This window comes from Sinohyriopsis cumingii, chromosome 13 (genome assembly GCF_028554795.1).
Source record: "Sinohyriopsis cumingii isolate HCF-2022 chromosome 13, ASM2855479v2, whole genome shotgun sequence".
Lineage (NCBI taxonomy): Eukaryota > Metazoa > Mollusca > Bivalvia > Unionida > Unionidae > Sinohyriopsis > Sinohyriopsis cumingii.
Window position 1 is genome coordinate 55454054 of NC_142973.1, and position 25202 is coordinate 55479255.

Consider the following 25202-nt stretch of genomic DNA (forward strand, 5'->3'; position numbering starts at 1 on the left):
ATTAGAAAGATACATATCTTTTTAGAATAAATCTTTCACTGAATTTCAAACACAAATATATTTATATAAATAGTCTATCTATTTTAAATGATAGAATTAGTTCATCATATAATCGAGTGAACGATCAAAGTCTAAAGTAATGCATGAAATTCTGAGATTCCTATAACAATCAAGACGACAAATTCCAACAATTCGTCAAACTTATATAAAGAAAATCATTGTACAGATTCAGATAGATTAACTCAAACAGTAACACTCGTTTCAAGAGAAATGATCTACGGATTTAAACAACTAAATTCATGAAAATATAAACAATTCAAGCAAATCATAATATTGGTATCAATGATATTGATGCAAATACCATGTGCTTCAGGCTTTGTTCACTTCTACCGCCAGCATTGTGTCTGTTGACTTTTCAGACATCCGGTCCCTTTGACCAATATTTTATGAGAGAATTTCATCCAAATTCAGTTTCCAAGTCCCTTAAATTTTCAGTCTTGCAAGAAAATTGCAGACTGACTAGATTTCTTTCGATGAAGCTTTTATAAGCCCAAGGAATTTCATGTGGGAAACTCACCCCTTATTTAGAGTAACCAATCAGGGTTAAATATTTTTACCGCCTTTTATAACTAGGCGCCAAAATTGCGGTCAGCCCGACTTGTAGAATTCCAAACAACAGATCTGGAAAATTCAAATCTGACAGTTCTGATATAAAATCAAAGTTAAACGTCCCCTTTCTAGTCTTCTAACGGCTAAGTAACCGAAGGCTTAATTAAGAATCACTACTTCCTCTCACGACACAACCTGTCGCCATAAATCTAATTAATTTTCTCTGGCCCCAAGTTAATGCGTTCTTCATAGGTCGACAAAAAAATTGTATCCTTACACCTATGAAACTAAATGCTCAATTCTATTACTTTGGTGACTCAGGGGAACTAGTTCCCAGGTACATGTCATTATAATGTCTGCACAAGCAAAAAATATTCTCACATCTGTTGCAGTGCAGTTTTTACATACAAGATGAGGTCAGTACCTGTGTATGTGTTTCATTTAAAACTATTAATTGGTCGTTTTAGAAACCAACTGTTTATTTTTCTGTGTGTAGTGGGGTGCTTTGGAATATTTTGAAGATAAAAAATGTCCAGCCCTTAATGAGACTGAATACAGCTTTTTCTGATGAAAAGAAAGAAACAGACTAATATAATTATCCAATTTATTTTATTTGGAGAAAAAAATTATCTTGAGGTAAAAGGATTAAAATAATATACTGGTTCGACAATCCCAGGCCCTGATGAAATTAATATGGTCAATCCAGTAGAGTCAGAAAAAAGGTCAGTCACATTGGACATGTCAGATATATCCTAGTATGACAAATTCGCAAGGTCTATAATTAATGTATCAAAATTTAATTGCATTAAAATGGTAGCACATCTGTGATTCTGATGGTAAACATATCACCTCCCAAAGAAATTTTGACAGTCCTTACACTGAATGGACATTTTTTCCATCCATCTTCAGCACCTATTCAGCATGTAGGGCCCAACAATACAACATACTGCCATTTTGACAGAATTCCCTATCAAATGCAAAGCTGACAGATAATGGAGATTTTTGCATGCACAAATGAGTGTTCTCTTCCAAATCTGAAGAACACAACAGGTTTTAGAAGTGTTTAGAAACCAGAAGCACACACTGATGCCTGTCACAACGATGGCATTTGGCTTGAAAACAACAAAATATCTATACTGTTCAGGTTTCTTTGGCCCATAGAACGACTTTTAACCATTAGTAAAATCCTTCCACTAAGCAATACACTATTCTAAATTTATGGAATTGAAACTTGCAAATGTAAAATGCAAATTGTTTGGAAAAGTATTAGTCTTTTATACAAATGTATGCAAATAAATAAGAGCTTTTATGTGGTATGTCTCATTGCAGACAGTCCTTGTCGCAGAATTGCAAATGAGTGGGTATTTGGACTAAATGAACAAGACAAACACAAAGTGAGAAAGATGGAAATTTATGAATGAATTAATAATGATAAATATATGATAAAAAAATACAATGATTCTCTCACGCTCTCAACATACGATTTACTCAAATCACTCTACACAACATTCACACATTGAAAATAAACAAAACAAATATTAAATCAAAATGAAGTACAGATCCAAGAACCCTCATGAACTGCACATACACCTCAAACAGTATTTTTACACAATAAGAGATTCACATAATCTCGAACAAAAATTCTATTAAGATTCAAAATAATCTTTTCACAAGATTCAAAATAATCTTGACACAACTAAGATTCACAATAATCTTACCACAACTAAGATTCATGATAATCTTATCACAACTAAGATTCATGATAATCTTATGAATATAAACAACAACAACAAAATGCAATGGAACAACAATTGATCCAATCGTATGCTGCTAGACCTCTTGTACAGTCGCACAATTCCTTGGGTTGGTCCACACTCTTATCGACCGCTCGCACCCTTTATGAATCCACTACGAGTACAGTCATACATTGCACGTACACACAGCATACAGCACTTTCTCAATTTTGCTACGTCTACGTCCATGGCACAGACATACATACGTAACGACAGCATGTAGCATTAATTGTTCTTGAAACTCCAGATAGCTCCAAGCAACTTTAGACGGCTTTGGACAGCTTCAGACTGCTCTAGTCATATTCACAATCACATTTCATAGACAATCACAGCTACAAACACAGTCAGCTACCATAACAGTCAGCCACCATAACAGTCAGCTACAAACACAGTCAGCTACGAACACAAGTCAAAATCAGCTACAATAAAACCAAATTGGACATAATAGTTTCTGTATAATCTCTAGATATATGATAATACTTTAAATCTGCGTTGTAATAAGCACATTATTACGCGATAAGACATTACAAACCGAATAAGCTTCGCATATCAAATAAAAATGTAAATTTAACACTTACCCCTATGGCTGGAGAACAATGGAGAGTGTATACTCCTTGACGTGATCCAAAAACGACCAGTCTGGTTTTTAGAAATTGGTCTTACTTAAATCCATAGGAGAGTGAGTACAAGTCAGGGTAGAATACCCGTGCATATCATGTTAGTCATGATACCTGTCACAAGTAATCTGTGGCTAGGTACATGTAAATACAGTCGCTTACCTGGAAAAACACATTCACCCTAGATAACGTTGTACACATGTACAACGAGAAATAGTCGAATTGTTTTAAGACAAAACCAAGTTATTTCTTTGCCTAATTCTGTGACAGTCCTAATTGTTGACATTTGCTCAGCTAGGCCTAGAGTTGAGGAACTTTGTGGAAATAAAAGAGAAGTATCCAAGAATAATATGCCATAAATGAGTGTAAATGTGAGTATATAGCTGACCCTGATGAAGCTTGAATAGTCTCCAGTAGCCATTGTAAACAATTATCATGCAGTCAATAAAAGTGATCTTTACAACGAAATGCTGGCCCCATTTAGATTTTTTTTCTACACATTTTTATTTTCAATTGTTATATAATCTTATATTTTACCCCTTGCACTGTCTGGCGAACTCGTTTTCACATGGACAACTTCGGTGAAAATTTCCTGACATCCCCCACCCCCACCCCACCCCAGGAATGCTGGAGCAGCTGAAGGTTTGGGCACCATTCTGTCATCATTAGTTTCTCTCACTGGAGAGAATCCAGTTTTTCTTCTATGTCAAATCCTCACTGGGAATGACATTTTGAGGACAAGAACTAGGCATTCTGAAGGGGAAGAAAAATTCTCTTTTCTGGAATGAATGACCCCACATCCAAAAGTGATAGAAAAGGAACGTAGAAAAAATGAGGGATATAGATACAATCCCAATCAACAAGGTTTTCTTTTTCTTCTCTTGGTAGTAAGTTTGGATTGAACCCTATCCGGCACTGACTGCATCAGGCAGCTATCCTGGATCTATTTCATTCTTTTCTTTTCTACTAAAGAGAGTGAGAAATCCCATACCCTCCTGGGATCGAGGAATTGTAGCAGCCTGGAGGATTTGTTGATGACAAATTCTCGTGAGATGGAAGAATGAAGAAAAAGATCCCTTAGTCTCCTCAAATGGTCTTTTTCTGATTTCTGTAGGATCCGATACACTCCTGGTATGGATAAGAACTCTTCTCTACGAATGTGAAAGACCTTGTACCCTCCTGATATTAAGGAGTACATACTCTTCATTAAGGAAGAAAGATCCCATACCCTCCTGGGTCAAAGAGTCTTTTACCGAGTCTGAAACTTTTAAGAAACATTACATCTCTAGACTTGTGACAGATCCCAAATGCTCCTGGGATCTTAAGAAAACCTACCCTGATCAAGTTCTGTCACTCTTCAATGCGTTATATCCATCAACTTAACAATAGACAGATCCCATATACGCAGTGAGGGATGTTATGGTTGGGTGGGATGCTCCCAATATTTTATTTAAATTATTATAGAAGTCCCACCCAGGCTCGATTTTGGTTGGAATTTAAATTAGTGAAACATACATGTAAAGCTCCGAGTCCCCAGTCAGCAATGCCGACAGTTATATGGTTGAATATACAAAAAAGTGAAATTCAACAAATAACAATTTAATAACAATTCATTAGTCAAATGATTCAAATCTCCCAAGTACTCTCCTTCAGCTCAACCTTGTAATAGCCTATTGTATCACTTGATTAGTAGTGAGATAGATTTCCACCTGTCCTTATTTTCTAATCATCTGTGTATTCTTCTCTCCTATTCTTCCCAATTCCTTCTATTCCTCCTGACTTTCTCCAAATTCCTTCTCCTCCTAGACTTCTCTTATACTCGTTCTATACTCCTCCTTCACTTTCTCCTCCTTGACTCCTTTTCCTCCTCCTCCACTTTCTATACACCTTCTCTCCACCAACTAGACTTTGGTTGACTCCGACTGATCTGCTAATCTCACTTCTGTCTCCACCTCATGGAGACTCAGGATTCAACTGAACCGGAAGTTCTGTCCCTTAAAAAGCTTCCTGTGAAAACACAAGGACAGTACAATATTTTTCGTTAGCCCACTCTTCAAATACTACACCCAGCCTATCATTAGATAACAGCTATTAAATTTCTTTGGTCACGCATTCATTCACATTGAAATACTCATACATTCTTATATGGTAAAACAATGTCGTAATAAAAGTACGGTATTAATTATATCTCGTACATACATCAATAAATTGCATCACATCAGTACATATTCCTAATCCCGTTACACTAAACAATATCACAACAATCAGATGCATTTCTTTACCTTACAACTTGCGCAAAGTACTCAAGTATTCAAATATCCATGCTTCCAAATTCACAATTCAGGCCTGTGTAAATTCTAACATAACTCATTAATAAATGCCTTGGTTTATTATGAAGTAACCACTTAGTGAATTACAAAATTAATTCTGACCACAAGCTAACAATCTACATAATACCCAAGCCCATTTCTCAAAATATGCACATAAATGAAACGCTACAAAGGTAATTACACATACTAAATGATCTTAGTAATTAAGTATACATACTCCAAATATACAAATTACAATGCCATAATATCCTGCAAAAATCAAGAAAATAACTTACTGGCATTTTCGAAGCTTAGTCTTTCCTTAGAATCTAAGTTTTACTGCGAAATTACAAGTGGCTTCCTCAAAGTAACCCTATATTGCTCAGCAATCTTCCTAGGTGAGACTAAATTTTTCTCAGAGTTCTGAAAGTTGTATTTTTAATCTGTTATCACACCCTCTATCTCAATTCTAATTGGAAATCGTTGTGAACCGATCCAATTGAACTTAGAGGACAATGTCCCTCTCGCTGTCAACATGGGGACAGATGAGAACACACCTCATTCACCCCCCACCCCTTGCAGGCTTCCATCTGATCTTAGGACTAAACTTTAACACATAGGTGAGAAGTCGTGTGATCTAACACCTGTGCAGATTTAAGATTCAGGTCTTCTGGCTGGTCATGATAACCTTGCGTAAGAGATTAACTCTAGCCTGCGGCAATGTTTAAACATCAAACACATGGCCATGGCAATTATACATGTCTTAAAACCTGGGCTTAGCAAACGTGACATACACCCCGGATGAAGGAGTGAAAGATCCTCCTATACACTCCTTGAACCAATATTACTTAGAACATTCCTGCCACGAAATGCTCAGCACTTCCCTAATAGAAAAATATGTACTGCATTTACTCCCTGAAATGAAAATATTAAAATATTCTAATTAGAATATGTACTAACAGATGAAGAACAGACACAAATATTGTTATATCTCTTCTCAGCTAATGAAAAAATGAAATAAATATTCCAGATCTACAAATGGGGGCATTCATTACCTTATGCAACAATTATATATAATCCTAAAAGTACTTACACATATATTGTAATGTTATCTTTTTCTAACTGGATTAAAAAGGAATAAAATTATGCAACTTTAGACAATACATCCTCTGCAAAAAATTTATACATATAACTACAGCCAAAGCAGGTGTTTATACAAATATTGTAATGCAGTCTTCTTCTCAAATGGAAGGGAATTTTTTTTACAGAAATTCAAAAATTATAGCAATATATATCCTAAGTGACAACTTATGTATGTACTTCCAAAAATAGTACTTATATGATTAACGTAATCTTTTTCCATCGGGATAAGAAATAAAATTCCAGAACTGAAAATGGGTAGCAATACTCACTCCCTGACAGTTTATTATATGTACTATTAAAGCAGTACAATACATATATTGTAGCTTTTTCCAGCTATCATACAAGTCCACAAAAAACAAAATATGCAAATTATGCAAGCTAAGCAAAAGGAGTATTCTCACTAGGCTATCCTTTATGCCCTCTGTACTAAGAATGGGTATATAGTACAATTAGCACTGCCTTTACCCATCAGGGTGCTAAACTAAGCATATTAAACCCCACATGAAATAATAAATTAATTTAACAGTAGCACTAGAACGTAGATGGGACTATGGAGAACTACAACAAATAAAATTCGTAAGTGGCTTACCAAACACATGTTGAAAAAATCAACAACCTCGATGAAATTGTAAAATTCTGATCTTCTATACTCATCCAAGATAAAAGAGGAAGTAAACAGGATGTGGACTAAGACAGGCATAAGCCTGGAACCAGGTGCTTTTCTCAATTCTAATAGAAGGAAGGAAACTTGAATGATCTGTAGCTTGGACATGGAACTCTTTAAGGGACAGAGTCCCAAATTGTCAGCAATATTGGTAGGTAATGTATAACTGCTATTGAAATTGCTTTCCTGTTGTTCCTAACTTTATAAACACGAGATCAAGCCCTATGTGATTTGAGTAGAAATTTGTAATATTAAGGACTCTAAAGTATGTACTGCTTGTGACTAGCAAATTCTTGCACACTCCAGTCTGTAATCTGTAATCTGTAAGGTGCAAATTAGCACTATAAAATATCTCAATGAACACTGAAAAAAATCCACGTGTACCTTAGACTCCATGTCACTTAGTCAAACCATCCACAGTAAGCACAAGAAATGTCAGATTCTGCAATGAACAATGTACAAAAATGTTTCACTTTCTTGACAGTCCAAGACAGTACTGTCTTGATACATTGTTTGATACTTCTGCTTTAAAACTGATTATTTCACTGCAGGTTAATGCTCATTGTCCAGTTCAAAAAGCTTTTCTTTTTGGTTTTATCCATCTTACTTGACTTAAACCTATCCATGCTGTTGAACTCAGTAACTATGCACAGGTAGAAATCACATTTCCTTTTTGTACTGAGCATGCACAGGTAGAAATCATTTCCTTTTTGTGCTGAGCATGCACAGGTAGAAATCATATTTCCTTTTTGTACTGAGCATGCACAGGTAGGAATCACATATCCTTTTTGTACTGAGCATGCAGTTTGAAATCACATTTCCTTTTTGTACTGAGCATGCACAGGTAGAAATCACATGCACAGGTAGAAATCACATTTCCTTTTTGTACTGAGCATGCACAGGTAGAAATCACATTTCCTTTTTGTACTGAGCATGCACAGGTAGAAATCACATTTCCTTTGTACTGAGCATGCACAGGTAGAAATCACATTTCCTTTTTGTACTGAGCATGTACAGGTAGAAATCAATTTCCTTTTTGTACTGAGCATGCACAGGTAGAAATCATGTTTATGGTTTGAACTGACCATACATGGATAAAATCACATTTCTGGTAAAATTCTGGTATAAAATACTTTTTCAAGAAAACATCTGTAAAAGGAAGGGACAATCAGCATTTAATTTTTTTTTTTTACAAGAATGGTTAAGACTACATCTCCATGCATAGTGAGACCAAAATATGTATAAATCAGTCACAGGGGTCAACAGGTCTGTACACATCCATCATTCATAATACCTGCCGAGTCTAAGTGTTAATAACGCGAGAAAGTTTATGGTAAAACAAAAGATAACAAGCTCAACATTTAGTGATAAATTTATTGATCCTTTTTTTTTAAAAACGATGTTTTACTACTCTTTATACAAGTTTTAACAGGCATGAATGAGACTGAATCTAAAAAAGGAACCTAATAATATGAATAGACTCTTGTTCAGTAGCTGAAAGAATAATGAAAACTATTTTGTATAAAATAATTGTATGAAAAGCTGTATCCATACAATGAATGTTATTCCAAAGTTCTATACAAATATGAATTGCAGTTTTACAACAATAAAATGTAACATCTCTATGTAAGGAATAGCTTTCTTCTTTACAAAACAATACAGATGTGTCAAAACAATATACGTGTCAGATATTGTACAGATGTGTCCAAAAATAATGGTATCAAACAATGTTCAGATGTGTCAAAACAATACAGGTATCAGACATATTACAAATGTGTCAAACAGACTCAAGATTTGTCAAAACAATACAGGTGTCAGAAAATGCACAGATGTCTCAAAGCAATCATTCAGTGAAGGCTTTAAGTCCGGTACAAAACTCCAATTAAATCTAACCCATACCCGACAGTGATAAGGACATCCCCAATACTAAGAAATGTTTGCAAAGCTTTTACAAATTTGTTATGTATATTTGATTTAATTTATATGATTTAATTTAATTTTTGTTTAATAATTTTTTTTATAAAAAATGTAATTTTCATTATGTCAGAATAATGTAATTTTGTTTACATGGAATTTGATATTTTCCAGAAATTAGTTTGACCTTAGAGTTAATTGTAAACACTTAACTTTGTATCTTATGCTGAATTAATTCCCGACCGTAATTCAGAACTCATTGAGACAGGTAAACAACTTTTTTATTTTTATCTTATTCTTAAGAGTAAAAGGGGCCTCGAGTGGTCTAAAGTGCTCTCCATTACGGATCACTGCCATCTCACCTCTGTCTGTGTGGGTTCGAGTCTCGGATTTGGCCAATGTGGGTATGTGAGAAAGCTTGCCAGTAGCTTCTCATGGGTCAGTGGTTCTTTCTGGGGTTTTCTCGGGTTCTTCCTCCACCATTAATACTGGCCGCCATGTATAGCCTATCATGTACTGAAAACTGGCATTAAAACCTAGAACTTAAGAGTAAAATTATTTGTTTTTGTCAAGGTCATACTGGGAATATGTGCTTTTAGACGTAAATACTTCTTGAAAATTCTGGAGAGTTGACCCTCATCCTGGAATCTGTTTTGCATTTCAAGTTGCTGTATAACCTTTGTTTATAGAGATATTTCTAAGTCGTGGCTTTTTCTTTACACTGGAAAGTATGTTTGTGACCAGTTTGGGAATTACATTTTAATTTCTATTCAAATTATTTGGATTCTAAAAGATTAATTCTTTTTCCTGGAAATATTTGAGTGCTTATACAGAATTACTTGACAAAGACATTTAAATTTTATTCTTAACTTCAAACACAGGAATATTATTGACTGGAATAAAAAAGAACTGTTGACAATACAACACCATACTGACTACAGTATACGTCATCGCCTTCCATTTTGGATTCTTTTTCGGGACTCTAACTTGAATTCATTAAAACATTTCATTATTAGGACTTCTAAAATTTAATTCATGGATTATTTTTGTATTTGATTCTTAAAATTGTAAGTTCTTATTTTTTCATTTTTACAGCATTTTTCCAAGGAAATAATTTTTTAAAGATTTTTCAAAGCTTGTTGTTTCACTCTTTCTTTTGTTACTGTTTATTCGAGCCTAAACACAGTAACATAAGAAATGTGTAAATATAGATGCTACACTAAACAAAACAAATAATTGTTTACTTGTCAAGAATCATCTTCACACCTTGCATAACTGGACTAAATGACAAGATACAAATTAGCATGGAGAAAAAACAGACAAGTCATACAAGTTTGAAGATGGTCACAGTGACCTGCTTTGGGTAGAGTTGACTTGCTCTCCTTAAAGTGCAATCATATACCAATTTTCAAGAGTGGAGCTTAAATAAGGTCTAAATACCTGTATTATGGGTGTAACTAAAATATGAAAATTTTGTTCTACGGACCTAGTTTGTATAAGTGAGTTATTCTTACCCAAGCATATCCAAGACTCTACATGACATGGGTTCCAAGACAAGGGTGCAGTGAACAGATGAAAATAACAAAACCCACTGAAGTATAAAGGTTTCATCACTGGTATGGTTGACTTTTCTCCCCAAGATACATCTATACACCAGGTTTCTTGAGTTGGTTAAACAGGGTTCTTGATATTGAGTGATTAATACAAAAGTCATGTAAAAGTGAAGAAAACTGACATGTGACTTCATTTGGTCAAGTTACTCTTGAGATGTATCAATATTCATGTGTTGGTAAAATAGGGTCCAAGATAAAGATGGTGTAACAAATGGAAAGATGAAAACACCTATATTATTCAAGTTTGAAAAACAAGAACACCAACCTAATGTTTATATAGTTGACTTACTCAAATGACATGGATCCATATGCCATTTTTCAGAGATGTAAATGAAACGGATAGTTCCAAATTACAAAAATCAATCAAGCATGAATATTAGGTCATGCTGATTTAGTTTCAATATAACTGATTTTCTCTGAGATTCATCCACATAATATGTGCAGGTGAAGGAGTGTCCAAAATTCTGTGAAATGAATGAATAGCTGAAAATACAAAATGCACTCAAGCATGAAAATTACATTACATCAACCTAGTTTAATTTAGTTCAGTTACTTTTGTCAAGATGCTACATTGCACAAGTTTATATTAATAAGTGCCCAAGACACAATGTTTGTAACAAACAAACTGCTGAAAATACAAAAGTCACAGTGACTTCTTACAATATAGTTGTGTTACTAACTTTGCATCCACATTACCAATTTTCAAAAGTGCAGGTGAAATATGGTCAAAGATAGAACAAATAGATAGTTAACAAAACAAACGTCACTCAGGTATGACAGTAAGTTAATTTTGACCTAGTTTTGGTATAGCCAAGCTACTCTCCTTAAGATGCATCCAAATACAAATTTTCTTGCCCATATGAAAAACAGGGTCCAAGACATCGAGGGTAAAACAAACAAATGAATGAACAAACACATTAACAAATGAATGAATGAATAAACACATTAACAAATGATCACACAAGATAATGAGCGGATTTATATATCCCCTCCCAACATTATGGGCAAAGTGATAATGAGGCAAGCACACTGGACTTATCACAATAGAAATACAGTTCATTCTCACATATTTCCTTTACATGATTGGAGTAAAGCCGCTACTATAGCTATCATGATTCTTTAAAATATAGCAAATTTCATCAATTTCTTTGTTTTGCCCCTATGAACAAGACTCATATTCTCCAATAAAATGGATATAATAAAATCTGCATGCCGTTTTCCTTTTGAATGATGAAATAACATAAAACCTGTTAGTAAACAGCTTGTATCCAACAGATTTCTGGATTAAATAAAGTGCTTAATTACCATATATACTTGCTCGCAAGTAGAGTCCAACTGCAAACTCCACATGACCCAATTTGCCATCATATATTGTACCAGTAAATCTGGGCCTATGTCACTTGTTCTACTGAATACTTCTAACAAACTGTATTTGCCCTGATCTGCTGGCACACTATACATCTGATCTTGGTCTGTGCAGTTTTCAGTTGGAATCAACTTACATCAAACCTTGCCAATTTCAGCTGTTTTTATATTTTGTAACTGTGTATGGGCTTATTCATAATTTTACATTTATTAACCATGTCATATGCAGGTGCCAATCCAAGATTGTTTTTACAGCATTAAAGTCTAAAATGGGGGCTTTATTTTGAAAAACATGATTACATTTCTTTGATTTTGCACTGAAAAGTGGACTATTCTGGCTGAAAAACTGAAGGTGGGTGTCTGCACCTGCATATATAAAAAAACAATTGTTTGGATTTGTAATGAAATCAGAGTGGATGATGTTCTAAATGATGCCTGATACTTTCTAAAGCATAACAGTTGTAGTTTCTAAACATCAGTGTAGCAATTACAGTATTTGATCATTTGTACATTTAACAAAGTATCATCACTGGACAGAACCATCTACTGTGCTGTCATATTTAGAGTTGTTTCATTCAAAGTAATTAAAACTAGACTGTACAACGTTGCTATGTCCAAGTCAACAAAATAAAAACTAAAAAGAAAACAACACAAAGTAACATCTGAAAGATTGCTTTAAGTGCATGTATCAAATCTGTGTCAATTAGATATACACACAAATATAAATATTAGATTTTATTCTATATTAATTTCATCGAGTTTTTTAAATCCAAAAGTTTATTTAAAAAGTTTTTAATATTTTTTCATTTATTTTTAATGCTGTAGTGACTTCAAAATCTAATATGGCCATCTACATAGAAATACAAATGTACCTAACAAACTTTATTTATAAAGTGGATCCAATTTAATCTTAGTACAAAACAAGTTTAAAAATATGTAACAAATTATGGCCTGAAAATATATTAGGTCATCTAGTTATGGCCAGGAAAAGAAAGTGTGCAAAATTGTAAGACTCCAAATTTCATATTTTTTAAAGCTGTTTTCCTAAAATGGATTCAAGATAGACATGTTGATACAGCAAATTAATATATTCCTTTCTGCTATCACAATGGGGACATAATTACAAATGGACATCGATATTAATTTCATGATTCCTTTTATATTAATCAATCTCAACGAGTCCGTTTTACACTGTCTTCTTCTTCCTCTACATCCTCCTCTCCACCAATGAATTTTCTCTGTTGCCTTCCCTTACTGACATCCTCTCCATCCTCCTCACTGCCAGCAAATCTTCTCTGTTGCCTTCCCCTACTGACATCATCCATATCTTCATCTTCACTACTAAATTTTCTCTGATGCCTGCTCTTACTGACAATGATCACATCATCTGAAAGAAACAGTTTAATAGTTTAAACATTTTATTGCAAAAATGTAAATGGAGTTGAAAGACAAGTTCTCAGTGTTAGGTTGCGCCACCCCCCACCCCAGCACAAGCAACACTGCCTAATTCAATGAGATGGAATATTTACTTCCTTCCAGTATTCAGAAAAAGAAAGAAGAAAAACAACACAATATTTCACCCAATTCAATATAATTAACTTTTTATAAAATTACCCACAAAGACTTACAAAAATGGCATAAAACTGCACATGTATTTTCTTTACATTTCCTGTCATCTGCAGCAAAGTTTACACTATACTTTAAAAATAGGGAAATTCATTTACTTGTCCAAAATAATTTGGACTCTATTGTCATCAATGTTTGCAGTTATCATTTTAATTTGGAAAAAATTATTTTTTTGTTGTTCTTGAAAATCTGGAAGAATATACCTACTCAAGCTTGATGCAAATGATTTTACCACAGTAAGCTAGACACTTATCATCCAGCTCCCACTCTAGCATGCAGTCATGTCTTTAAAGAGGATGGAACTCAATTTGACAGGAGTGTGTGTGTGTGTGTGTGTGTAATTAGGATTTTTAAAGTACCTTTAACAATTTTTCAGTCATATCACTAAGATGTCTGCAGGTTGTCAGTTTATAGTGATGTGTAGCACTGGGGCATCATGCCACAGACACATAGCAAGATGACCCACCCAGTCACATTATCCTGACACCAGGCTGACCAGTCCTAGCGCTAACCTCTTAATGCTGAGCATCAAGTGAGGCAGCTGTTAGTACCATTTTTTTTGTAAGTCTTTGGTGTGTGTGTGTGTGTGTGTGTGTGTGTGATTTGGATTTTTAACGTAGCTTTAACAATTTTTCAGTCATATCGCTACGATGTCTGCAGTGTGACAGTTTTTAGTGATGTCTAGCACTGAGGCATCATGCCACAGCCATGTGGCATGATGTCCCACCCAGTCACATTATCCTGATACCGGACCGACCAGTCCTAACACTAACCTCTTAATGCTGAGTGCCAAATGAGGCAGCTGTTAATACCATTTTTGTAAGTCTTTGGTATGACTCGGCCAGGGTTTGAACCCACGACCTGTCACATCCGAAGCAGACACTCTAACCACTAGAGCGGTTGCAATTTGACAGGTCCTGAGAAGGCAGTTTGCTAGATAAATTAAAATTAGCCCCCAAGATTTACTGATAAAAATGGAGGTATATACATTATAAAATTATGAATGGACAACTTTATACCAAAGACAGATGCACTTAACCCTGAACTCTACATCGCTTGTAAAGATACAGGATCCTATAATGAAATTAATATACAGAAAGACACTAATATTATTATAAAGGTTACAGAGTTATGACCTTTTCCCAACATCAGAAGGTTCCCTAAACTCTGACATTTTAAAGTGTCTAATGCCACGATATGCTCAACAAATCTGGATGTAGCCTAAGCAAATATGAACAGTGTTCCTCCAGGTATAACCTAGCCAGAGCACGGATGAATAGTTTTCCACCAGGTGTAACATAGCCAGAGCACATAATAGTATTCCACCAGGTGTAACATAGCCAGAGCACATAAGAATAGTGTCCCTCCACGTGTAACATAGCCAGAGCACATTTGAATAGTGTTCCTCCAGGTGTAACACAGCCAGAGAACATGTGAAGTGTTCCTCCAGGTGTAACATAGCCAGAGAACATATGAATAGTGTTCCTCCAGGTGTAACATAGCCAGAGAACATGTGAAGTGTTCCTCCAGGTGTAACATAGCCAGAGCACATATGAATATTGCTCTACTATATGTGATGTAGCAGAGAATATATGAATGATGTTCTTCCAGGTGTTATGTAGTGAGAACATATGAACTGTCTTCTCCCAGGTGTGATGATGTCAATGCACATATCAATAGTGTTCTTCTAAATACACTGGTCAACAGTGAAATCATTACTGACTTGAAAAGGCCCTAATCTGTAGTATTTTGGTGTGCCGAACACGAATATAACCGTGAAAAATTTGTATTGGCTCTCGTTTTGAAGATATTCATATACCTCATTTTCTATGTTTCACTGTGTAAATTTCTCCAGTAGGACTGCAGCAACATCCGGAATAATGATGTAACATTGCATAATACCATCATGCTCACATCATCCACAGTTGATTGCATCATTTTCTGATGCAATGCAATGCTAATGCCATGCGGCTGCTGAAGTAAGTTGACGTCAGCAGTGTACTATACATGTGTAGGCCTATTATACTAATGCCAGGCGGCTGCTGAAGCTGACGTAAGCAGTGTACTATATAAAGCCCAATCAGATAGGTTCAGCATTTAAAATATTTTAGACGTTGTGCGAGACAGTTCAAGCTACTGTTACATAAAACTTATTATTTTATCCATTTACGTACAATAAAGAACAGTAATGCCTCGAAAGTGTGTTAATACCGCGGACAATTTTTGCTATATTTGTGGGGAAGTGACATTTGCCAACCAGAAGAAAAGTATCAATTCTCAAGTGAAGAAGGCATATCATCTTTACTTCGGATGCAAGGTTGGTGACCAAGACAAGCCTTGGGCTCCGCATATATGCTGTGCTACATGTACAACACAGCTTTCACAGTGGTTGAATTGCAAAAGGTCATCAATGCCGTTTGCAGTCCCAATGGTGTGGAGAGAGCCAAGCAACCACCTAAATGACTGTTACTTCTGCTTGGTTCCTCCTCTTTCCGGCGGAATAACGAAGCGAAAGAAGTCGAGAATAGTCTACCCAAACATTCCGTCTGCATTGAGACCAGTTCCACATGGTGAGGGACTTCCTATTCCAGAACCTCCAGCAGAATATTCTCTTGATTCATCTGACGAAGACAAAGGTGAGTCGACCTGTTCTTCTCCTGGTCCATCAGCATGCAGTGATCCAGATTTTCACTGTGGTGCATCATCAACCCCACACAGAATAACACAGGAAGAAATAAATGACCTGATTCGTGATTTGGACTTATCAAAGAACAAGGCAGAATTGCTAGGATTAAGACTCCAACAATGGAATCTTCTAGAAGAAGATGTCACAATTACTGCATATCAAAAGCGCCACCAGCAATTGGAGCCTTTCTTCAGAAAGGAAAGTAATCTGATATTCTGTTCCGATATTGAGGGCCTCATGAATGCTTTAAAAATCACTCATGACCCACAAGAATGGAGACTATTTGTGGACTCTTCGAAACTGAGTCTCAAGGCTGTGCTTTTGCACAATGGAAACATTCTTCCATCTATTCCAGTAGCGTATGCTGTCCACATGAAAGAGACATACGATAACTTAAGGCAGCTACTGAATTCCATTGAGTATAACAAGTACAGCTGGCACCTCTGTGGTGATTTGAAGGTAGTTGCCCTTTTAATGGGACTGCAGCAAGGATATACAAAATACATGTGTTTCTTATGCGAGTGGGATAGCCGAGCAAGGGAAATGCACTACATGAGGAAGGAATGGACTCACAGGCAGAATGTAGCCATTGGAGAGAAGAATATCCAACACCCAGCTCTGGTTGAGGCTCAGAAAATCTTGCTACCACCCCTTCACATCAAACTAGGTTTGATGAAGAACTTCGTGAAAGCCATTGACCGGACTTTGCCAGCATTCCGATACCTGCATGAAAAATTCCCTCGACTCAGCGAAGCAAAGATTAAAGAGGGAGTTTTTGTGGGTCCTCAGATTCGAGAGCTTTTCAAAGATGACCGGTTCAACAACTTGCTGGAAGGTGACGCGAAACAAGCATGGAATGCTTTTCGCCTAGTTTCTACAAACTTCCTCGGAAATGTTAGGGCAGAAAACTATAAGGAACTAGTAGAAGACATGTTGATGAAGTATAAGAAACTTGGCTGCAATATGTCTCTAAAGATTCACTTCCTTCATTCCCATTTGGATTTCTTTCCTAGCAACTGTGGTATTGTTAGTGATGAACACGGCGAACGTTTTCATCAAGATATCGCAACAATGGAACAAAGATACCAGGGAAAATGGTCCACTACAATGCTGGCTGACTACTGCTGGACACTCCTCAGAGATGCTCCCGAACAGCTGTACAAGAGACAGGCGAAGAAATCTAAGATGTAGTCAATGACTTGATTTTTTATAGGTAGGCTATTACAGTTGACCTTTTACTATTGGAATGCATTTCGTTATGTAAACATTAATTTCTTGCAGATTACAAAAAAACTAGAGCCAATTTTGCAATTTGACTGTCATATTCGTGTTCAGCACATAAAAATTGATAAGAATTGACTAATTTTATTTCAGTAACATGACTTTTGTAAAAATTTGTTGTCCAGTGATATTATGTAGCCAGAAGACACATGAATAGTGTTCGACTTGATGTGACATAGCCAGAGCAAAAGTGAGTAGTATTATTCCAGGCATGATGAAGCCTAGGCAAATATAATTGTGTTCTTCCAGGTGTGATGTAGCCAGAGGACAAATGAACAGTGATGTTGCCAGGACACATGAATAGTACTCATCCAGGTGTTGTGTAGCCAGGGGACCAATGACTAGTGTTCTTCCAGGTGTGATGTAGCCAGAAAGGATGCGAATAGTGTTCTTTCAGGTGTAATAAAACTTAACCAGGAAGAAATAGTTTCCATATTTTCAATGGCTCCATCTATAATATAATTTTCCCTCATCCATATCACAAAAATTATTATAATAACCTTCTTTCAAACTGACCTAACCATTGTAAGCAGACTACTTAATATATATTTCAACTATTGCAAGTGAAATATACATGACATTTCTATGTCTTCCATAATTGTCTTGTTGGGTGAATTGTATCATTTTCAATGTATAACATGGGGGTCATCAATAATACAAGCTCCCATCCTCCATGTTTGTTTTAACTAAAAGCAAATGAGGGAATTTAATGAAAATTAAAACTTCTATTTCTACTACTAATAACTACAATTCTGTCTTTTATACTATAAATATCCAGATCTTCTCTGTTTTGACCTATACCCTTTACTTTGAGCCCATCTGTAGGTCTATTTGGCTACATGTTACCGGGGGGGGGGGCAAATGTCTGTTAGGGATCAGCAACTGTCTTTTCATGCCCATTAAGATGATATGGAATAACAGAGAAAGGATCTCAATAGTTTCAAAGTTATAACCCAGGAGTAAAGTTCCTGAGGGTAAAGACTGACCCTAAGGTCAAAGACATCTCAATGAATATTTTTGTCAGTTTCATCTTCACTAAGTGTATATATGATTATACAGTGGTGGTTTCAACAGTTTTTATGATACAACCAAAGGGCTACATTCCTAGTGACTGGGAATTACTCCAGGACATCACCCAAGTGTCCCGGTCTAAAACGTGTTAACATTTGGGTCAGTGACTATATATGACCATTCTTGTACACCAGACAATGCGCAGGAGTTATTGAAAATATGCGTAATTCTTATCAACGAGTCCTATCCTCTGGGAAGTGATCATAATTCTTACCCATAAGACTATCGTTTTGGTTATTTAACTGAATGGTATAACAGGAAGGAGAATAATAATAATAATTGAGACAGCAAATCTGACCACTTTCAGCAGGTATATGAAGATGGTGATTACTTGGAACTTCACTTAACATTACTAGAGTTGCAAATAAATAACAATTAATGTCCTTTCCAGAAATGGAATGTGAAAACGAGATTCTGGTGAGCAAATGAAGTATCATCGTCATCATAATCTTTTTGTAGTAGTAGTGGTGGTGGTGGTGCTGCTGCTATTGTTAAGAATTGCTCACTTGCCTATTCTTACTGTTGTTCTTGTTTTTATTATTATTATATTATTATTATTATTATTATTGTTTTTGTTAAGGATATTAGTCACTTATATATTACAGCAGAATATACAAGGATGAAAACTGAAAGTGTTTGCAGGACCAATTGTCAATCATCATTATCAATGTTGTTCCTGTTGCTGTTGTTCTTCTTCTTACTGAAGTTTTTCTTCTTTCTTTATTATTTGCAATATTATCATTGATATTAGTAATAGTAGTATCCATGTTGTTAAGGGTTAGTTCTTTGTCTTATTATTTAAAAGTACATACAGGAAATTAAAGTTTTGGTATAGGTAATACTAATGCCAAGCCTTTAACAGGTCCAAACTTACTGCCCTTTATTTAGATACAAACACTATCCACATATAAAATAAAAAGCCATCATCCTCATTATCCAGAGTTTAAAACTTCCTACAGTGCACAAACTCAGTATTTTTCTAACATATCTTTACCAATTTGTCAGTCATATCGCTATGATGTCTACAGTGTGGCAGTTTAAAGTGATGTCTAGCACTGAGGCATCATGCCACAGATATGTAGCATGATGTCCCACCTAGTCACATTATCCTGACACCTGGCCGACCAGTCCTAACACTAGCTTCTTAATGATGAGCACCTAGCAAGGCAGCTGTTAGTATCATGTTTATAAGTCTTTGGTATGACTTGGCTGGGTTTCGAACCCACAACCTCTTGTATCTGAGGCAGATGCTCTGACCACTAGGCCACCAGAGTAGTCACAACCTCAGTATCTGAAGGGAAAAATGATTCAAGTCTTAAATCCCATGATGGCAACAACTGTTGTCAGGTTACATCAGGGATACTCAAATCTGATTGGGTCTAAATGGAGGACCTATAGTCAAAAACCATCAACTGGGAGATCTTGGGCACGAAACAGTGATAGATCATTAATAAAATCTTTCTTAAAAAACGTTAATTTTAGTGTCAAATTAGTGATGGATTAATAGAAAAGTGATCTACATTACACCTGTACACTGTAAGTGTGCTCTTTTCGAGTGATACATGTGTAAAAGCACCCAAGATACTTTGCAGGCCAGATCTGGCATACCTCATTGAAGAGAACACTACATACCATCTTTCCCCAATAATGACCATCAGAATAAAAACAAATCGTTGCTATGAGGACGGATGTATTGGTCTAGAGGAGCAGCAGTTACAAGATTTTCAAGATGGCTGCTGTGCTGGCTATAGTGGATGTCAGATTGGTACCATTTTTATTTAGGACAACTAGACATCATACTAATGGTTCAAGCGAACTTCATTCCAATATGACTTTTCATTCAAGACGAGTAGCAATTCTATAATTTCAAGATGGCTGCTGATGGCTATACTGGTTATCTAATTGGTACCATTTTTATTTAGGACCAACTGGACATAATAAAGTCTTTGGAGGGGGAGAAGTGCTAAACATGATTTTCATAGTGGATCCCCAAGCAGGACCCTTTACCATGACAGCCATTTTGTATGACAGACTGGCATCATTCAGGACGAACCAGACAACATAAGATATAAAAATGGTTGATGGCTGACAGACAACATGCTATCCCATGATAAACTCGCCTGGTCTGTGAACAAATAATAACGGTCCCTTAACCAAATGTGGTTAACAGATATAAAAAGAGATGATAAAGCAAACTGGAGAAATTCTTGGGTTGCAGAAGAGATGTAACATATCATACTTGCAACAACTGTGGCAGCTGTTCTCTTGATTTGTTGTGCATCTGTGTATTGGTTATACTGGATACGACCAATCACTAAAAGGCGGTCACTGAAGCAAAAACGATAAAAATTTGTTTTTAATACTTGTGTTTCTTGCATGCAGCCTGTACACATAATGGTAGCATATCAAGGGTTAAACAAGAGTCCCACAAAGGGACTGATAATCTAGTGGCCAAAAGAAATTCCAAGAAATTCAAGATCAGACCATTTTTTTCTTTCAATTGCCAAGTGCTGAAACCATCTGATATTCTTCAGCAATAACAAGATTTCAAATTATCTGCTGTCGTTTAGGACTAACATAACATCATAAAAAGTTTTCTGATGAAAACACCACGTTAATATGACTTTTTTTTCTTTCTCTAAGTAATGATAAATTAAACATAACTTTTCAGACAGCTGCTATAGTGGCCATACTGGATGTCAAACTGGTACCAATTTTATTTATAACTAGACACTGTAAAAAGTCTTTTGGAGAAAGCATGATGTCAATATGACCAGGCATCTAGAAGTGACAAGACTTTAAAGTTAGCTATTGTGGAGGTCAGATTGGTAGTCATTCAAGACAAACCAGACATCATACAAAGTCTTTCAAGGAAAACCAAATGCACATCAATAACTAGATTTTCATGACACTGGTAGCCATACTGGATGCACAAGTGGCTCCATTTTCATTCACGACTAACTAGACATCATAAGAAGCCTCTTGATGAAACCCCATATCAAAAAGTGATGACAAGATTTTCAAGATGGCTGCTGATGATGTGGCAATACTGGTCATCGGATCAAACCCAACCAGACATCATAATAAGTCTTTAAGTGAAAACCCAACCAGACATCATAATAAGTCTTTAAGTGAAAACCCAACCAGACATCATAATAAGTCTTTAAGTGAAAACCCAACCAGACATCATAATAAGTCTTTAAGTGAAAACTCCGTCTTGATTTGATCATCAATTCAGGAGAAGTAGTGATGACATGAATTTCAAGATGGCAACCATATTGGACATCAGATTAGCACCATTTTCTTATAGGATCAACTGGGCATCACACTAAGACATCTGGCAAAAATCCAATGTCAATCCAACTTTCTGTTTTGAAGGAATAGCAATAACAAGATTTTCAAGACCATGGCTGCCATACATGTCAGGTCAGCACCATTCTCATTTTTGACCAGCTAGACATCACAAGGAGTCTTTTACATTTTCAAAATGGCCACTGAAAAAATCCTAAATTTAATGACTTTAAACTGTGTTATGATTCACAAAAAGGAAATTACTGTGTAAAAAGTAAATATAAAAATATTTAAAACTGTCCATGTAAAATCTGGCCCAACTAAAAAATCAGTTTTCAGGCCAATATATGGCTAATATATACTCAATACATTTACCATGTTGATTTTTTTGAAAGATCCATGCACACAACAAAGCAAGACTTTAAAAAACTTGCTGCAGAAACCAAGCAGGACCATTTGTAGTATGCGATTATTTTGAAACATAAACCATATCAACATTGCATGTTTCAAATTCTGGAATAGAATATGACCATTCCAAAAAGAATGGTTTACACATCATGACTGTTAGCCAAGACTAATTAAAAAAAACTGTACCATAGATCACAGCTTTGTTAGTTCATGTTTATCATAATATTTTGATATATATTGGTGGTACATTTTGATACATGGGTGATACAGGTTATTTTTAATTATTTACTACCATGCACTTAATCATATTCAATAAAAACATATATACAACTTGCTCCAAAACACTGTTTATATTCCAAAACCAAGAGTCCCTTGAAGGGACTGACATTCTACTGACCAAAAATAATTTGCAGAAATCAAAGATATGTCTACCCTGTCCTTTTATTCTGTTCAACTCCCAAGTATTGAAACTATCTGATATTTATGAGAAACCCCAACATACCGATATCGGGAACAAAAGTACTTATATGTATATCTGAATTAACATGTTCACAGGGTACTTGTAAGTACAGTATAAAATTTTATTATGACCTTTGACCTTAAACTTGATATCATGCTTAGAAACTCAGTGATCTTATCTCATAGTCAAGATAATACACCAAGTTTAGTTAAATCTATATTACTTGGGGTGGGGGGGATAAAAAAATTACTTATGTGGAATCATTCAAGGTATTCATCAGGTATCTCCACAATTTGGGTTTCAAAAAAGTCTGTTAATATTTGTGTTATGAAGTGTCCAAGCAAGCACCATGTCAGAGTCACCATTTGCACAAGCAGAGTAGTGATAACATGACTTTTAAGATGGTTATGGGTGATGGAACTAGTGATAACAGGACTTTTGAGACAGCTATGGCAACATGTTGGTGGTCAGATGAGCATCTATTTCATTCAAACCTAGCTACTGACTGCTACAATATTTTAGTAGAACCCCATATCAAATCAACCGTTTAAATACTATCATAAACATACCGAAATCGTGCATCATAGACAATGGATGTCCTCAAGTTATACAAAAGAACAAGAGTTTTTGACATGGGTACAATATTCTTGTTGTTCTTTGCACCCTAATATCTAGGACCTAGTTCATGTGGCATCAAGAACTCCATTCTTCGGTTAAGAGCCCACAATACCTCTGAGACAGGAGTAGAAAAGAACAAAGATGGCAGAACATGACAAGCATTGATCAGACATCCCTTTTGTTCCAAGATCAACTTGAGTGGTTAGGGCGAACTCACTTAGGAACACGAGAAAATACAAGAACAAATCACCCAACAGCAGCCAACCTGTTGGCAGTGTTATATTAAACTATTCTTCATCCCTTCTGGATAACTAAAGATGACAATATGGAGCTAACTATGGGGTAACCTGTCTACTTGAGCAATCTTAATGCCTAAGCATTTGGATTGACTCTAATAATATGTTTTAGGGCAAGCACCCAAATGCTTTTCAATCAAGAATGAACCCATTCTTTCTTCTGACTAATCTTAGATTTCCTGGTAGCATGGGAATAAAGTTGTGAAAATAAAATGACATGCAGAAGATGGCACATAATGAATGAAGGACCATTCCATAAATTCACTGAAAGGTGAGATACAAATATGTAATTACTTTAACTGATTAACCTCTATCAATTTGTTTTCAATTTTGAATGAATAGGGGGTAGAAGATGCATTCTGGGGGGTTACTTCTGAATGCATCCAAATACGTGTTTCCAAGAGATTTTTGTTCAGCCAGATGCCAAGGTATATTAAGATGTTTTTGATTGCTCTTTTGTTGCACATGTGCAGAAGGGTAAAAATTTACTTTTTTATATACATTTTTGTTTTTGTATTGGACCCACGATTTTTATACATCTGTATACTTTTCTGTAATACCATCCACTTTGGTGTATCGTAAATGATGTTGACGGTACAGAGCTCAGAAGTAAGGTACAATCTCATGACATATTAAAGCAGCATGCAAGATTAATGAGATAACAAGTTTTTTTTATTTCTTACAAATTGTCAAGGAATGGTTATTTGTGTAATTCATGTGCATTACTATTTCACAAATTATCAAATATGCAAGGAATATTTAAATTTGGTGAGACATCATCAAAATTCACCCATTAACTTATAAACCAACTAGAGATTCTTTTCAATTTCACCTGAAATGGAGGTAGGAAATGCAGTTTGGGGGTTACTTCTTAATACACCCAAATACATCTGTTTCTGCGAGACTTTTGTTTAGACAAAACCTAAGTGAATTAAGATATTTTCAATTGGTAAAAATTGTTCTTTTTCTTTTGTTTAGCAATACATGTTGTACAATGATTTTCATGTCTTGGCCACTTTTACTCCAAATCTCAAATTAATGTTACTTTCTGCGAAAGGTTCACCTGTCTGTACAGTGTGAACCAGTATGCTCTCAGGCTATTAAGTCTAAACTCTAGACACAAACTTTGGTTCCAAAAAAGGACAATTTCTGGCCAAAAAAAATTGGGTCTCAAAATTTCTGTTTTTCCAGCCGTATTTTGTAATGCAAGATGAAAGTCTAAATTATCTGTTATCATCCTTCTACTTTTCTATAATACCACCCTCTTTGGTGCCTTGTAAATGGTGTTAGCAGTACGGAGTTTGGAAGCAGTGTACAACCTCACGGCGGGTAAACATGGTACACTGGTTAATGATTTAAGAATCAAAAAGTCATCTGTAGTATTCCACAAAATAAAAAAGCAAAACAAAAGCCCAAGAGTGTTCGAGATCACTCACTT

The 25202-nt window shown here is 35.5% G+C and overlaps 1 protein-coding gene across 1 annotated transcript in view; it reads right to left on the reverse strand.

Moving 5' to 3' along the window:
• Positions 1–8491: 8491 nt before the first annotated feature.
• Positions 8492–25202, reverse strand: part of LOC149785603 (single-stranded DNA-binding protein, mitochondrial-like) — a 38433-nt gene continuing 21722 nt past the window's right edge. Inside the window, exons 5-6 of the mRNA XM_089979419.1 lie at positions 20931–21019; positions 8492–13414 (exon numbers count right to left, since the gene is read on the reverse strand). Coding sequence (XP_089835545.1) covers positions 13200–13414; positions 20931–21019 — 304 coding nt within the window. The 3' untranslated portion in view covers positions 8492–13199. The remainder of the gene's footprint in view (positions 13415–20930; positions 21020–25202) is intronic.